We start from the raw sequence: 17104 nt of genomic DNA, 5'->3' as shown, positions 1-17104 counted from the left end.
AATACATATGCATGTGTGTATACATTTACATACATATTTATAATATATAATACATATGCATGTGTGCATACATTTACATACATTTATAATATACAGTACAGACCAAAAGTTTGGACACCCCTCATTCAAAGAGTTTTCTTTATTTTCATGACTCTGAAAATTGTAGATTCACATTGAAGGCATCAAGACTATGAATTAACACATGCGGAATGAAATATCAATATCTCTTCCATAAATGCAACCCCAAGGGCTTCAATGTAAAAAGTAAGTGTTTAGGAATAGTTTTTAATTTCAGTCTGTCATGTCCCTGACATGTTCTTGGACCCGTACATGGACAGTATTAGTGGTCATGTCTATATACTATATTCAGGTCAAGATCGGGTCTCAAACTGAACTAAATAAAAAGTTTGGCTGACCCCGCCGACTCGAACTTCAATGGGTCTGCTCACCTCTACCGGGAAGGCAATAAATACGGTAAGTTGCCAGTTAGACAGGTGCTTTAAGCTTGATGCAGTAGTGTAGTGGGAGTGCCTGGTGTGAAATTACTGAATGAGGGTAAGGCTGGTTAGGTGCCTAGAAGAATAGGGAGCACATGTCCTCAGTGAGTTTAGTATGGGGACATTTTGTCATTTTACTAGTAATGGGAGGGACTAAGTTTTACTACTTTTGTCGGGGTGGGGTGGAATGCTCATCATGGATCACTACATATTTGGCTTAACCACTCTCTCATCTCTCCAAGGCCATTTTTAGTTAGAGATTATGTCTGATATTGAAGGCTCCCATCTAGAGATGGTACTCTGTAGCTGACAGATGGGCTCACACAGTTTGATCAAATTGTGTGAACGATAATTGCCTCAATTATAGAAATCTAGTCTATAAAGCAGTAACGCAAAGCTTTGGCGTAACGCCTGATATCTAATATCTTCTCATTCCGGGCTTCCCCTCGACATCACGAAGGCGCTGGTCTTGGTAGAATGCGGCCATTGTTTTATTATCCTGAACAACAATTTTAAATATTGTATTACACAAGTAAAGGTTCAGCTTTTTTTCCAATCATTGTTTCAGGAATTTGTCATTTATTACTTTGCTATCAGATACTCTACTTCTGTTTGAAGTATGTATAGATGTTGTAGAGCTGCGTCTGCCATTTTACCTAAATGATAAGATAATGATATCAACTCTGGAAAGGTGGAAAAGGTATTTCCCTTAGCGCTATATATTTATTTATTTATTCAGCATATTCATATTTTAAATGCTGTAGTTAAAAGGAAGCGGGTTTTTACTATGTAATCTGAGAGCAGCATGATGTAGGTGCAGAGACCCTGATTCCAGTGGTGTATCACTTACTAGACTGCTTAATACAGTTTTAATAAAATTGCATTTTTTTTCTGCTCCAGATCTAGCAGTTCTCTTAAAGGGAACTTGTCCCCAGATTTGGTGACTAAAAGCTGAGGCCACAACCAGTGGGCTCTTATATACAGCATTCTGGAATACTGTATATAAGAGCCTGGGCAGCTCTGTACAATGTAAAAAACACTTTTCTTATACTCACCTAGGGGATGGTCCGGTCCGATGGGTGTCACTGCTCTCCAGTCTGATGGGCGTCGCTGCTCTCCGGTCTGATGGGCGTCGCTGCTCTCCAGTCTGTCATCTCCTCTCTGTTGTGATGGCCGTCCTCCTTCTTTCCAGCTCCATGTGGATAACTGGTCTTACGTCATCCACCCAGGCCGGCATTGCGGTCCTGTGCAGGTACACTTTGATCTACCCTGCTGAGGGCAGATCAAACTACTGTAATGCGAAGGCGCAAGGTAAGGTCAAAGATCACCCGCGCATGCGCACTACAATAATTTGATCTGCTCTCAGTAGGGCAGATCAAAGTGCACCTGCACAGGACCACAATGCCTGTAAAGAAGTAGGACAGCCATTGCAGAAGAAAGGAGGCGCTGGACCGAGAGCAGCAACACCCATCGGACCGGACCGCCCACCCAGGTGAGTATTATAAAGGGGTTTTTTTATGTTATACAGACCGGCATGGGCTCTTATATGGAGATCAAAGTGCGTCTGCACAGGACCATAATGCCAGCCTGGCTGGATGACATAGGACACGGCATGCACACAGGCCTGTGAAGAAGGAAGATGGCCATCGCAGCAGAGAGAAGGCGCCAGACTAGAGACCAGCGACACCCATCGGACAGGACAGCCCCCTAGGTGAGTGTAATAAAAGTGTTTTTTACGTCACACAGAGCTGCCTGGGCTGTTATTTACAGTATTCTGGAATGATGTATATAAGAGCCCACTTTTGGTGGCCACAGGTTATAGTCACCAAATCTGGTGACAGATTCCCTTTAATTCTGAACCCCATATTACCCAATCCAGACCATTGATTGGCAGCTTTCTATGTACACTGTTGATAGGCAGAAAGCAGCCAGTTAGTTGTGGTTGCGGAGTTATATAGAGCCATACAACTAGTCCTGTAATAATAATCTCCAGTTAATAAAATATTGATTGTATTGAAGCAACAAAACACAGCCTAATGAGTGACACATCACTGGAATCAGGGTCTCAGCCCTTACATCGTACTGCTCTCAAATTACATAACAAAAACCTGCAGACAGATTCCCTTTATGTTTTAAAATATTTTTATAGGATAATTTGGGTATATACAATACAATACAGTACAATACAGTACATTACCATAAATAACAATTAAAAGCTTGCCATAACCTAGTTACTTACTCATATTGTACATAAACATTTAACACATAAGAAGCTGAAACATAAGGTAGAAAAGGAAGGGAAAGAGAAAGGTAGGGAAGGAAATATTTATTGGGGAAGAAGTAAAGAGCTGGAAGGAGAGGGAAATCCCTTAAAAAGGGACAGATGACAAGCATCTAAACATCTTCAATTACATTATAATTCAGTTCTTGGATAAGTCGTGCTAAATATTAATGCGTAGATTTAGTAGCGGAGGATTATGTAAAGTCTTGAATATAACTTGCTAAAAGTAGAGTACAGTAGAATATATTCCTTGGAGAAAGGTCAACAGCTAGAAGGGGATAAAAAGTCAGGTTAATAATACATATCAAGCAATGTTTAGCTCACGATGTTTACTATGCTTGCCCAGGTCGAGATTAAACCTCAACTCTGGTGTGGAAAGAGTTCGGCCGTTAGGTGAAACGAACAGTTCTTGAATAAAGCTCCTTAGTCCACCATTAAATGAAGAAGTACTAACTGTTGTTTCAAGAAAAGAGTATTAGTTCCAAAGTATAAATTTAGTGGTGGAGTATCCATTGTAATCCTACAGTAGCCTTATAAATGGTAGATCCAGTAGGGCTGAAAGATTTAGTATTCTTTTTAGTTAAAAACTCCTAAGATCAAGATCCATATTTTCAGAATACAACTGATCAGAGACCATGTAAAAAGAATTCTTAAGTGGAGTAGATATGATAACCATTCTGATCAATGTTTATGTTAAAGCGTTGAAGTAACTGAAATCCTTCCTCCGGTGATGAAACAAATAAGGACTTGTTGTTTAAACATAGCTTGATGGTTGCGGACTGTGACCATTTATATTTTATTCCACTGTTGATAAGTTCTTTTGTGAAGTCCTTAAAAAGTTTCCTAGCTTGTAAAGTTGACTTACAAAGGTCTTTGAATAATGAGATAGAGTCGAAAGGTCCAGGGAGTTTCATTGAGTTTCTCGTTAGTGACAGCAATTTATTCCTTACGTAGAGAGAGGAGAAGGTGACGATTATATCCCTTGGGGTCTCCTTGGGGAGGTAAGAAGGTTTTGGAATTCTATAGGCATCAGACACCAGTTTGTTATTTGAAAGATCTGGTATCAGTGTGCTTGTCATTGTCTTAAGGTAATATTTTAAGTCAGTTGGGATTACCGATTCTGGAACGCCTCTTATCTTCAGATTTTTTCTTCTAGCATAATCCTCAGAATTTGCCTTTTGCATTTTTAAAGCTGAAATGTCTTTACGCATTAAATTGATGGAATTATTTAAATCTTCTTTTTCTTGTTGTATAACCAGAACTGCATTAGCCATATTTTCAGTTTTCTTTTGGATATTATTAATTTCTGTAGATAAATCTGTAATCTGTGGGGCAAATATTTCTTTGATAGATGCCAGCATTCCATTGAATATTTTCTTAGCAGATAATTCTGTGATGTGGGTGTCTGAGCAGTCGGTATCATCACAGTCCAGTATTATTGAATCCACAGTACAATCGCTTGGAGGGTAATTACCATCCTCAGCAGACAATCCTGATATATAAGTGTCCGGAAAGTTGACATTGTCTTCTGTAGAATTGCTTGAGGGGTAATTATGATTTTCAGCAGACAATTCTAAAACATGTGTGTCTGTGCAGTAGGTATCATCACAATGGAATTTTTTACAGTCTTTTGTACTATTGCATGAAGGGGAATTAAAATCCTTACCAGACAATTCAGAAATATGGGTATCTGGGCTGGAGGCATCATCACAATCTAGTATTTTAGAGTCATCCGTAATGGAGACTTTGTCTGGGTTGAGGGTACGTTTAATTATATCACTCCTGTTTTTGAGATGTTTATCAATATTGTCCTGAAAGGCTTGACATAACTGTATTAAATATGATTTGGTGATTGGAGAGTTAGAAGCAGGGATATTACTTAATGATAGAGAGTCTTTTTCCCATAAGGAATCCTTTAAACTCCTAAAGCTGTCTCTTGTGAATTGAAGATTCTCAGAGCTGATAGATGTAGTTGCATTTCCTTCAGATTCATCGACTGGTGAAGGGGGTGGAAATCTCCCTATTAGTCTTGGGTTCCTCTGTGTTAGCTACATCGGATACAGTGCCTACAAGTAGTATTCAACCCCCTGCAGATTTAGCAGGTTTACACATTCGGAATTAACTTGGCATTGTGACATTTGGACTGTAGATCAGCCTGGAAGTGTGAAATGCACTGCAGCAAAAAGGCCTGGACAGCCTTTGAAAGTTTCAACCCGTGCCGAGGCCAGGCTTGTCCGAAGAGTCAAGGCTAACCCAAGGACAACAAGGAAGGAGCTCCGGGAAGATCTCATGGCAGTGGGGACATTGGTTTCAGTCAATACCATAAGTAACGTACTCCACCGCAATGGTCTCCATTCCAGACGAGCCCGTAAGGTACCTTTACTTTCAAAGCGTCATGTCAAGGCTCGCCTACAGTTTGCTCATGATCACTTGGAGGACTCTGAGACAGACTGGTTCAAGGTTCTCTGGTCTGATGAAACCAAGATCGAGATCTTTGGTGCCAACCACACACGTGACGTTTGGAGACTGGATGGCACTGCATACGACCTTAAAGAATACCATCCCTACAGTCAAGCATGGTGGTGGCAGCATCATGCTGTGGGGCTATTTCTCAGCCAAGGGGCCTGGCCATCTGGTCCGCATCCATGGGAAGATGGATAGCACGGCCTACCTGGAGATTTTGGCCAAGAACCTCCGCTCCTCCATCAAGGATCTTAAGATGGGTCGTCATTTCATCTTCCAACAAGACAACGACACAAAGCACACAGCCAAGAAAACCAAGGCCTGGTTCAAGAGGGAAAAAATCAAGGTGTTGCAGTGGCCTAGTCAGTCTCCTGACCTTAACCCAATTGAAAACTTGTGGAAGGAGCTCAAGATTAAAGTCCACATGAGACACCGAAAGAACCTAGATAATTTGGAGAAGATCTGCATGGAGGAGTGGGCCAAGATAACTCCAGAGATCTGTGCCGGCCTGATCAGGTCTTATAAAAGACGATTATTAGCTGTAATTGCAAACAAGGGTTATTCCACAAAATATTAAACCTAGGAGTTGAATAATAATTGACCCACACTTTTATGTTGAAAATTTATTAAAATTTAACTGAGCAACATAACTTGTTGGTTTGTAAGATTTATGCATCTGTTAATAAATCCTGCTCTTGTTTGAAGTTTGCAGGCTCTAACTTATTTGCATCTTATCAAACCTGCTAAATCTGCAGGGGGTTGAATACTACTTGTAGGCACTGTATATTAGTGTGGTAAATTAGGTCTGTATATTTGTCTTCTTCTGGAGTTACCCTGGCAGGAAGAAAAGGAGCTATCTCCTGTAGATGACAGCCCATCCAGTAGTCCTCTCCTTGTATTTGGACACTATCATTATTTTCCTCATGGGAGGGTGAAGCTATTTTGACCTCCGCAACTTTTATATCTGCAGCCGCTGACTTGTGTATTTGTATATTTATTTCCTGAGGCAGGGGTATCACTGTTGTAGGCTTGTGAGGAGATAGAACTGAGCCTCTTGGTGGATTTTGTCTCTTTCTATCTTATAATCCTTGTTTTGGGTAAGTACAGCAGGTTTTTCTATTTTCTGTTGACTGCACTTCTCATCCAATGTCATCGATTTAGTATCTGTGTTACATGCTCTGGACGTGGACCAAGACTTCCTTACACGGGCTCCTTTAGATGAGAGCCCAATTTTTGCAAGTGCAGGGGGGTCCGAGGGGCTATGTCCTAATAAATTAGATGCTTGTAACTGCCTGCTTTTGTCATTTTGATGAGGCACAAGAGGGGTATTTGTTTTATGTGTAGTGTTTCTTCTACTTAAGATGGTTTTATTATTTTTCCAAACCCCAGGCATTTTCTTTAATTTGTTCAGTACCACATATGTTAATGGAGTTCTCTTTAGTTATCTATATAACTTATTTGGAGGTAGAGCAGAAGATACAGGTCTGCTTCTGTTCCCCACAGGTAAGGGGTGCTTCACACATAGCGAGATCGCTACCGAAATCGCTGCTATGGCACGGTTTTGGTGACGCAACAGTAACCTCATTAGCGATCTCGCTGTGTGTGACACTGAGCAGCGATCTGGCCCCTGCTGTGAGATCGCTCCTCGTTACACACAGCCCTGGTTCGTTTTCTTCAAAGGCGCTCTCACGCTGTGACACACAGATCGCTGTGTGTGACAGCGAGAGAGCGACGAATGAAGCGAGCAGGGAGCAAGAGCCGGCATCTGGCAGCTGTGGTAAGCTGTAACCAGAGTAAACATCGGGTAACCAAGGTGGTTACCCGATATTTACCTTAGTTACCAGCCTCCGCAGCTCTCACGCTGCCAGTGCTGCCGGCTCCGGCTCTCTGCACATGTAGCTGCAGTACACATCAGGTAATTAACCCGATGTGTACTGTAGCTAGTAGAGCAAGGAGCCAGCGCTAAGCAGTGTGCGCGGCTCCCTGCTCTCTGCACATGTAGCTGCAGTACACATCGGCTTAATTAACCCGATGTGTACTGTAGCTAGGAGAGCAAGGAGCCAGCGCTAAGCAGTGTGCGCGGCTCCCTGCTCTCGCGGTTATGATCGCTGCTTCTGCTGTGTTTGACAGCTAAGCAGCGATCATAACAGCGACTTACAAGGTCGCTGTTACGTCACAGAAAATGGTGACGTAACAGCGGCCTCGTTGTCGCTGTTGCTTAGTGTGAACCAGCCCTAAGGAAACTCCTGTAGATAAGAGGATTTCTTCAGTTGTCTCAATCAGAACAGCCTCCACTGAGGATCGTATAAGTACGGCACCACAGATCCACTGCTATGTTACAGCAGCAGGTATAGTGTGTGAGGAGTAACTATGGCAACCTAAGCACAGCAGCCCGGCCTCTTCCTCTCCTCACACCCTGGATACTGTTAAGTCAAAAATTCTTTAATGACAATTTATTTAGCTTCTTATTCTTTTGGTGGGACATTAATAAAACTTTTTTGTGCTTGAGCTTGGTGACTGAGTGATGTATTTGGTGTTACTGCCCTCACATACTCTGTGATGACAGGGGAGTCCAGGGATATCAGCGGTGCTGCAGAGTCCCTCACTGCCTGGAAAGATGTTCGATATCTAATCTTTTCCTTATCAGAAATAGTTGGTTTTAGGGTCTTCAGATCCCCCAACAGATTAGGAGTAGTGAGTTTATCCTATAAGGTCCCTGAGGACCAATGCATTGGGGGAATTCAATGCTTTCACTTTCAGGAGACTCTCAGGCCCAGAATTGTGTCACAGACCTGCCGGGAATAACTCCCTATATCTTTCTTATCTACCTCAGGAAATTGATGAGGCTAGTCTCGAAATGATCACAGGATATTCTTATGAATGAGGAAAAAGGATTTGATCAGTGTTTTCTTCTTTGGGTAGATTTATTTGTCGCTTGAACTTACTGACTCATAGAGCTCATTCACCTAGCGTCCATCTTGAATGGCTGCAGGCCACGCCCCCCGACAGATTCCCTTTAAAGTACAAGATTGCATTCCGATAAATATGTATTAATTTGTAAAGTAAAAAAGGAGGTGACTGGTTTGTTACAGCACGATGAACTTTATTTTTTCTCTCCTGGTTTTATATACAGATATTATTGGACGATGAAGAGATGTGTTGTTTGGACGGTGATCATCTCATTAATCTTCTTGATCCTCCTGAATTTCGTCAGTTGGGAGTATGTCACTAAATACAATTTGAAGTCAGCATTACTCCACAAGACCGTCCCAGAGAAAAATAAAGAAAAAAAAGATAAATATTTGGGGCCACAAGGAATTTCCCAATCAGGCAACAGTGTTTGGTTAATAGAATCTGGAGGACGGCTGGGAAGTCAAATGGGAGAGTACGCAACCCTCTATGCCTTAGCCAAGATCAATGGTCACCAACCCTACATCTTACCCAAAATGCACGATATGTTATCCCCGTTGTTTAGGATAAAGTTACCGGTTCTACCACTGGAGGTTGCCAATCGCATGAAATGGAAGAGGTACCTGCTAAAAAATTGGATGCTACCTGAATATAGGAACATTTCTGATGAACATGTACGGTTTTTGGGCACTCCTTGGTCATGGACGTTCTATCACCACATCAGAGATGAGATTCTCCGGGAATTCACTTTCCACGACTATCTTATAGAGGAAGCTAATGAATATCTCGCCAAAGTGAGGGGAGATCGCAAAAATGTCACCTTTATCGGGGTGCATGTTCGGAGGGGTGACTATGTTAAAGAGATGCCAAGATATCGCAAAGGAGTTGTAGCTGATAAAGGATATATGGACAAAGCCATGGCCTACTATCGAAATAAGTACTCACACCCTCTCTTTGTGGTGACCAGTAATGGTATGCCTTGGTGCAAGGAGAATATTAATGCCTCTTTTGGAGACGTTCACTTCGCTGGAGATGGTAAAGAATCCTCCCCTGCCCATGACTTTGCCGTCCTGGCACATTGTAACCACACCATTATGACCATAGGATCTTTTGGGTTTTGGCCTTCCTATATGGCGGGAGGGGAAACTGTTTATCTCACCAATTTTACACTGCCAGATTCTCCAATGATGACATTTTTTAAATATGAAGCTATTTACCTTCCGGAATGGATTGGAATACCGGCCGATCTGTCTCCGCTCATAGCGGAGCAAGGAAAAAACTATACAGGGACCGTATAAATGTGGATACCAGTGAACGATAGTACATTTTAATACAATGACTTGTATTAAAGTACCATTTCTTCTTCATTCTGCCCAAAAAGTCATGGTGGCAACCTTTTCCATCCAGGTGTCCTCTCTGCAGACTGTAACGCATAGACACCTTTGACTCATCTCTCTTCCAGCACTCTCCCCATCTCTACAAAATCCCAATCATGCTATAACCATTAATACTATCCTAAACAGTAATAACATCCCCCTTCTGCGCCCCTCACAGTAATTGTGCCCTCTCTGTGCCCACACAATAATTCTACAATTGTGCCTCCACAAAGTAATAATGTCCTCTTTGTGCCTCTACATTGTTTCTCCAGACATGATTAATTCCCTCATTCTGCCCTTCACAGTAATAATGATAGCATTTGCCCCCACATAGTAATAATTCCATCCCTCTGTATCAATATAGTAATTATGTGCCTTCAAAAATAATAATGCCACCATTGGGTCTCCTTACACAAATCTGACCATTTCTGTGCCTCCACATTGTAATACTTTGTCCTATTTCCCTTGACATAACAACAGTGTCCCCCTTTTACCTCAGCAAAATCATATGCCATCACACAATAATAATAATACCTCCATTGTACCCCACATTGTAATGATGCACCTCCGTTGCTTTCACATAGTACCAATAATGCCCATATAGTGACTTCACATAGGAATAATGCCATTCTATGCCTCCATATAGTTATAATGCCCTGTTGAGTCCCCACACAATAGTTATGTCCCCAATGTGCCTCCACACGCTAATAATGTACCCTCAGAGCCCCCACAAATTAAAAATACCCACATTGTGTCTACACATAGTGAGAATGCTTCATTTATTGAAGCGCATAGTATTAGTACCTATTATAACCCCAACATAGTACTAGTACGCCATAAACCCTTACATAGTAATATTACCCCATATAACCCCCCACATAGTAATATTACCCCATATAACCCCCCACATAGTAGTACAACCCCTTTTGTGTATTCACATAATTACAGTACAATGTATTTATGTCACCTGGTGTGTGAGATCTTTAAAAGAATCCTGTCAGGTGCCCTCTGCCCTCCAAACCAGCAGCATTCATACCTGTATGCCCAAATTGCCTCCCTTGACCCGCTCTGTATATCGCCATTCATTAATATAAATGTTTAAAAAATTACTTATAAACCGCGCTTTCCCTATGTTAATTTGGCCTGTTAGTAGTCACAGGGGCATTGTTTCCACTAGACTAGTTGGCCCTTTTTCTATATTATCACTCCCCTATGGGCATGATAACATGATTTTTAAGAATACATCACCGCCAGCTCCTCAAAATCTCGCGCATGCGCGTGGCTCACTTTGGCACTTTGACACTTTGGCCATGTGAGTGTGTCTTAAAGTACCGTCACGCATAACGAGATCGCTAGCGAGATCGCAGCTGAGTCACAGTTTATGTGACGCAGTAGCTATCCCGTTAGCGATCTTGTTATAAGTGACACCTACCAGCGATCAGGCCCCTGCTGTGAGATCGCTAGTCATTGCAGAATGGTCCAGGCCATTTTCTTCAAAGGCGATGTCCTGCTGGGCAGGACACATCGCTGTGTTTGACACTGTGTGACAGGGTCACAGTGACTGCTGAGATTGTTATACAGGTCGCTACTGCCACCTGTATTGTTCCTGCATCGCTGGTAAGATCTGACTGTGTGACATCTCACCTGCGACCTCCCAGCGACTTACCTGCGATCCCTATCAGGTCGCTTCGTTTTCGGGATCGCTGGTAAGTCGTTGTGTGTGACTGGGCCTTTAGAAGCTGTGTGTGTGTATACCTCTCAGCTTCATTAGGCGCATTGCGCATGACTGGAAATTCAGAAGACGTGTACATGAGCTATCTTCTGAACTTCCAGTCACGCACAGGGCGCCTATTGAAGGCAGGAAGTGTCAACCCTTGTTTTCAAGAGCACTGACGCAACCGAAATCAGCCACGCATGCGCAAGATTTCTGGGAGCTGCAGTAACGCCGGCTCATGTTATCACATCACATGATAATATAGAAAGAGAGCCAACTAGTCTGAGGGAAACAATGCCCAGGCAACTACGGTAGTCAAGACCCTAATTAACATAGGGAAAGCGAGATTTATAAGTCGTTTTAAATATTCATATTAGTAAATAGCATTATACAGGGCATGGTGGGGAGGGAATTTGGGCATACAGGAATCAGTGGTGCTGTTTTGGAGGGCAGAGAGGACCTGACAGGTTCTCTTTAACTTTTTTGCTTATTGAGCTGGGTAAGGGCTTTGTTTTTTTATTATGTAATTTTTATTGGTATTACTATTGTATTCATGTGACCATTTGATATCTTTTATTTTTTCTAGGCCAGGGATCAAAAACTTGTATAAATAGAAATACATTTTTACAGCAATTTTTAAGAGTGTTTTTGCGATCCACCAGGGTCTTCTCTACATAGATAGGTCCACTAGGGTCTTCTCCACCTATATAGGTCCACCAGGGTCTACTCCACCTAAATAGGTCCTTCAGGGTCTTCTCCACCTAGATAGGTCCACCAATGTCTTCTATGCCTAAATTGGTCCGCCAGCATCTTCTGCACCTAGATAAGTCCACCAGGGTCCTTTCCACCTAGATGGTCCACCAGGGTCTTTTCCACCTAGATAGATCCACTAGAGTCATCTCCACCTAGATAGGCCGCCAGTGTCTTCTCCACCTAGATAGATCCATTAGGGTCATCTCCACCTAGATAGGTCCGTGTGACGTGGTATGTGACAGAGCAGGCAGGGACACCAGGCTGATGAACAATCCAACACGTTTTATTGAGGCAGGGAGCATAGAACATCCAATATCCAAATGGTTCTTTAGAGTCCACAATGAGTCCACACAAACGAAACATATCCGGGGGAGCCATCCAGCAATCTGACGCCAAGAAAAATGCAACAACAGTCCTTAGATGAGTTCCTTAAATCCAGCAGCGTGGCTGAGACAACACAATCCCACGTAGCAGCTGATCTTCAATATCCCAAAGTCCATACACAGGCACCAGGACCTGGCCTCAGCAACAGATCCTAGCCCTTCCCCAACAAAGCATCAATTAACTAAACATTTGGCTGATTCTTACACCTCTCCTTAGATCCACCCCCTTGATGGGAAACAGTTCACACCCACTTTTGAGTATGTGACTTTATATGGAGAAGTTTCCAGGAACTACAGGCTGGTATTGGTTGAGTCCCATGCAGAGAAGAACAAAGACACAGTCGCCTACTAGATGTTGACCTAGGCCTGATTACATTAAAGTTCAGACACATAGGCCAGGGAGGGACACGCTGTTACAATACTGCTGGATGCCTGATTACATTATGGTGCAGACTGGGGGGACACACTGTTACCGTCCGCCAGTGTCTTCTCCACATAGGCCAACCAGGGTCTTCTCCACCATTTTCTTGATTGTATCAATCCATCCGCTTCTTGGTCTTCTTCTTCGCCTTGTTCCTTCTTTTCCTCTGACCATGATGTCTTTCTCCAGTGATTGCTCTCTTTGTATGAGGTGTCCAAAGTTGGTAAGTTGTAGCATGGTGATCTTTGCTGTGAGTGACTTGTCTGGCTTGTTTTGTTCCAAAACTGATTTGTTCATTCTTTTTGCCATCCATGGTATTGATAACATCCTTCATGGTATTGATAAAATGCTTTGTCACCTCCCTAAAAAAACCTAATAAACAAAGCATCTGATTTGCACAAAATTGGTATCAACATAAAGGTCCCCTCTCCATGCGAAAAAACAAGTCCTCACTCAGCCCCATCAACAGAAAAATAGTAATAATGTCCCAGGTCTCATCTTGCCCATCTGCTCCTCATTGTCACCCTCCTTGTCCGTGCCGCATCTTATTATTACTACAAATCGCACTGAAATTGGGTAGGTTCTTAAGGTCATAATCTAAAAGGTCATAATTTCATGATGTCATGACACAGTGGTTGCTATCTATCTGATGATCTCAGCTGCCTCAGATGTGTCAAAAGCCGCTCCTGCCAGTGATCGTCATGTTTCCGGTGTTATCTTAACAATGGAGCAGCTTCTTCTCTTTCTCTCTGCTTTGTCAATGGGGTGTCTCTGCCGATTTGGTGTGGAGTGATATCTGGCTCCCTGATGCCTCACTGCAGGGAGCCAGTTGTCAATCAGCACAACATCGGAAGTGACACCTTTTCTACAGGGAGGAAAACTGGAGAAAAACAGGTTTTTTGCCGCGCTGAAAACCACGAACATCAGTGTCAGACAAACAATCCTTTTATTTCATTCCTACGCGTTTCGGAGACCCCAACTGTCTCCTTCTTCAGGGAAGGAAGTTTGCAGAAACCAAGGAAGTTCCTTTTATAAAGAGGTATACAGAAAAAAAGGGGAGAGAGGAGGGGGATCCATGACTATGACGTCAGCTACCCATGTGCTACAGAGCGGTGACTCCTAGCCACGTGGAGTAAAGCTGCGTCATAGCACCCATTTGACAATCGCATATGGTACATGGTACATGTTAATACAACATAACTGGTGTATACAGGACGTTCATCATAAATATAAAAATTCATAAAATAAATGATTTGAGAAGCACAGTAAAAAGAGAGAGAAAAAAAGAAGAAAATGTGAAGGTATATACACCTGATACATGTGTCTGACTCGAACCCGGAGTTGGAGGTCCGAGCAATTGGCAGGCCGTCTCACAACCATTACACTAACAGGGAGGCTTAGTAGAGCATCATGGTCAGCTGCAGTAGAACCATTAGCACCATGGTGCAAACAACATTCACAAAAAATAAAAATAACAGCGTATAGTAATATACCCTTATGGGAAACGGAGCATATATTATGCTCTCAAGAAACAAATAATTTAATGGTTGGAAGGTTCTAATTAAAAAGTTAGTAGGAGTGCAATACTGAATTTACTATTAAGAGAACGGAAAGGATCTATAAAATCAAATGCAGGGAGAAACAGAGGAATGGTGCTGTGCGCATGCGTGAGGATAGAAGCGGGTTCTCTTATTGAAGGAGGTGAAGTAAGTTCAAACCGTGGGAAAATATGTAAAGCGCAGACTTGCTTTCATATGGAAAGTAGCAAGCTCCCCACTTGGAGAGGTCATGAGGGTTCAGAAGCGTGAGAACCAATTGTGATGCGCGTGCGCGCGCTCAGTTTGCAGCAACTAACTTTATACCCCAAAGAAAAAAGGAAGAGGGTTGCATAAGATCATATCGTGAAAAAAGTGCACAGCAAAAACCACGAGTGAGTTACTCAGGGGAATATGAAGCGGGACCATGCCCGACCGTGCTTGGAAAGGAAAAATAGTGGTCCATTTAAATTTATTCAAAACCATAATAACGGAAAAGTTTTTCAGAAAGCTGGAGCGCCGGAGAGGACGCATAAAGCATATATATCTATCAGACAGAAGAGAGAGGGCTAATCCTTCCACTGAGGGGGGGGCTAAATATTGGTGACTAAGATCTGAAGGGAAATGAATTATTCAGAACACGTAGTAATGTTGACATAGGCAATAGAAAAGATATAAAACATCACGATAATGAATTGGATAAAACATACACATACCAGGAGCGCCATACCAGAATATATACTTTCGGTATGCATGAAAATGAAATTAGAATACAAACTTTACGGTATGCATTAAAAAACGGCACTTATATCTCCATTTGTAAAAATTAAAAACAATAAATATAATATAATATACAAAATACTATACTATACTTTGCATGTTGCAACATCGCTACTGTGATATCGTCGGGGTCAAATCGAAAGTGACGCACATCCGGCACCGGTAACGACGTTGCAATGTGTAAAGCCTAGATGCGCCGATAAATGATCGCAAAAGTGTCGTAAATCGGTGATCTGTGTAGCGTCTGACATTTTCATAATGTCGCACCAATAGGCGATACGATGTTGTTCCTCGTTCCTGCGGCAGCATACATCGCTGTGTGTGAAGCCGCAGGAGCAGGGAACATCTCCTTACCTGCCTCCACCGGCTATGCAGAAGAAGGTGGGTGGGATGTTTACGTCCCGCTCAACTCCGCCCCTCCGCTTGTATTAGCCGCCTGCCATGTGACGTCGCTGTGACGCCGCACGAACCACCCCGTTAGAAAGAAGGCGGTTCGCCAGCCACAGCGACGTCGCTAGGCAGGTAAATCTGTGCGACGGCTCCTAACGATATTGTGCGCCACGGGCAGCGATTTGCCCGTGATGCACAAACGACGGGGGCGGGTGCTTTCACCAGCGACATCGCTAGCAATGTCACTGCGTGTAAAGCCCCTTTTAAAGTCACGTCACTTCACTTAATTTAAAGTTTATTTCGCTGACTTTCAATTCTCGCTTTCTTCGGACTTGGAAGGTGGCGCTTGAGAGTACAACTGAGAAGGTTGAGGTGTTCATTGATAGAGGAGCAGGGGTTAGGCGGGCGTCACACGAGACGATCTATTGTGCGATGCATCGTCGGGGTCAAGGTTTTTGTGACGCACATCCGGCATTGTTTGCGACGTCGTCCCATTTGACACCTACGAGCAACGCTAAACGTTTGCAAATTGTGTGCAAATCATTTGTCATTCGTCGCTCATTTTTAAAAAATCGTTTCTTTTTCTTTCAGCTGGTTGTTCATCGTACCCGGGGCAGCACACATCGCTCCGTGTGACACCCCGGGAACGATGAACACAGCTTACCTGCGTGCCACGGCACCCGCCGGCTATGCAGAAGGAAGGAGGTGGGCGGGATGTTACGTCCCGCTCATCTCCGCCCCTCCGCTTCTATTGGCCGGCCGCTGTGTGACGACGCTGTGACGCCGAACGTCCCTCCCCCTTCAGGAAGAGGATGTTCGCCGCCCACAGCGAGGTCGCTCAGCAGGTAAGTACGTGTGACGGCGGTTTAACAACTTTGTGTGACACGGGCAGCGAGTTGCCCGTGACGCACAAATGACGGGGGCGGGTACGATCGCTCGTGCGATCGCACGATAGATCGTACCGTGTGACGCCAGCATAAATCTAGTTGATACTCAATTTGTGCGTATGCATAGATTGACACGTTTTAATTTGGAGAAGCCGGTCTCCATTTATGCCATTGATTCCTCACCCCTTGCACAGACATGCCTCTCACAAATAGTACATAATATTAAGTTAAGTGTGGGGGATTTTCATCAGGAGTTGAACTCATGTTATGTGCTGGAAGGTCTGCTAGCTCCCATGGTTTTGGGTCTGCTATGGTTGGTTAGACATAATCGTGTGATAGACTGGCAATCTAGACAAATACTGGAGTGGGGAGAGTACTGTATTGATAACTGCCTTAGTACATCTCTCTCTGGGGTGACAACTACAACCATAACTGAGTTTATATCTGATTTTGGGGATGTGTTTTCTGAAAGTGGTTGCCAAGAATTGCTGCCTGACCGAATCTATGATGGTCCGATAAATCTTATTCCTGGAGGTAAATTGCATAAATCCAGGTTGCACAATCTTTCGGGCCCAGAGAGCTAGGCCATGAAAGATTATATTTCCAAGAGTCTTGCCAAGAGACATAAAAGACCCTCTTCTTCTCCTCTGAAGGCAGATTTCTTCTTTGAGAAGAAGGATTGTGGTCTCTGTCCGTGTCTTGATTTTCGAGAAC

At 43.2% G+C, this 17104-nt stretch overlaps 1 protein-coding gene across 1 annotated transcript; it reads left to right on the top strand.

Moving 5' to 3' along the window:
• The first annotated feature begins 8386 nt into the window (after nt 1-8386).
• Nucleotides 8387-10524, top strand: LOC142256208 (galactoside alpha-(1,2)-fucosyltransferase 2-like). The gene has a single exon (XM_075327776.1). It carries the CDS (start codon nt 8388-8390, stop codon nt 9447-9449), a length of 1062 nt encoding a protein of 353 aa, XP_075183891.1. The 5' UTR covers nt 8387; the 3' UTR covers nt 9450-10524.
• Nucleotides 10525-17104: the final 6580 nt, after the last annotated feature.

This window comes from Anomaloglossus baeobatrachus, chromosome 11 (genome assembly GCF_048569485.1).
Source record: "Anomaloglossus baeobatrachus isolate aAnoBae1 chromosome 11, aAnoBae1.hap1, whole genome shotgun sequence".
NCBI lineage: Eukaryota > Metazoa > Chordata > Amphibia > Anura > Aromobatidae > Anomaloglossus > Anomaloglossus baeobatrachus.
Note: the sequence above shows the minus strand (reverse complement) of the source record. Positions and strands in the feature narration are given on the sequence as shown.

Bases quoted from the DNA above. Each gene is read 5' to 3' on its own strand.
- LOC142256208 (XM_075327776.1), top strand. From the start codon at position 8,388: ATGAAGAGATGTGTTGTTTGGACGGTGATCATCTCATTAATCTTCTTG.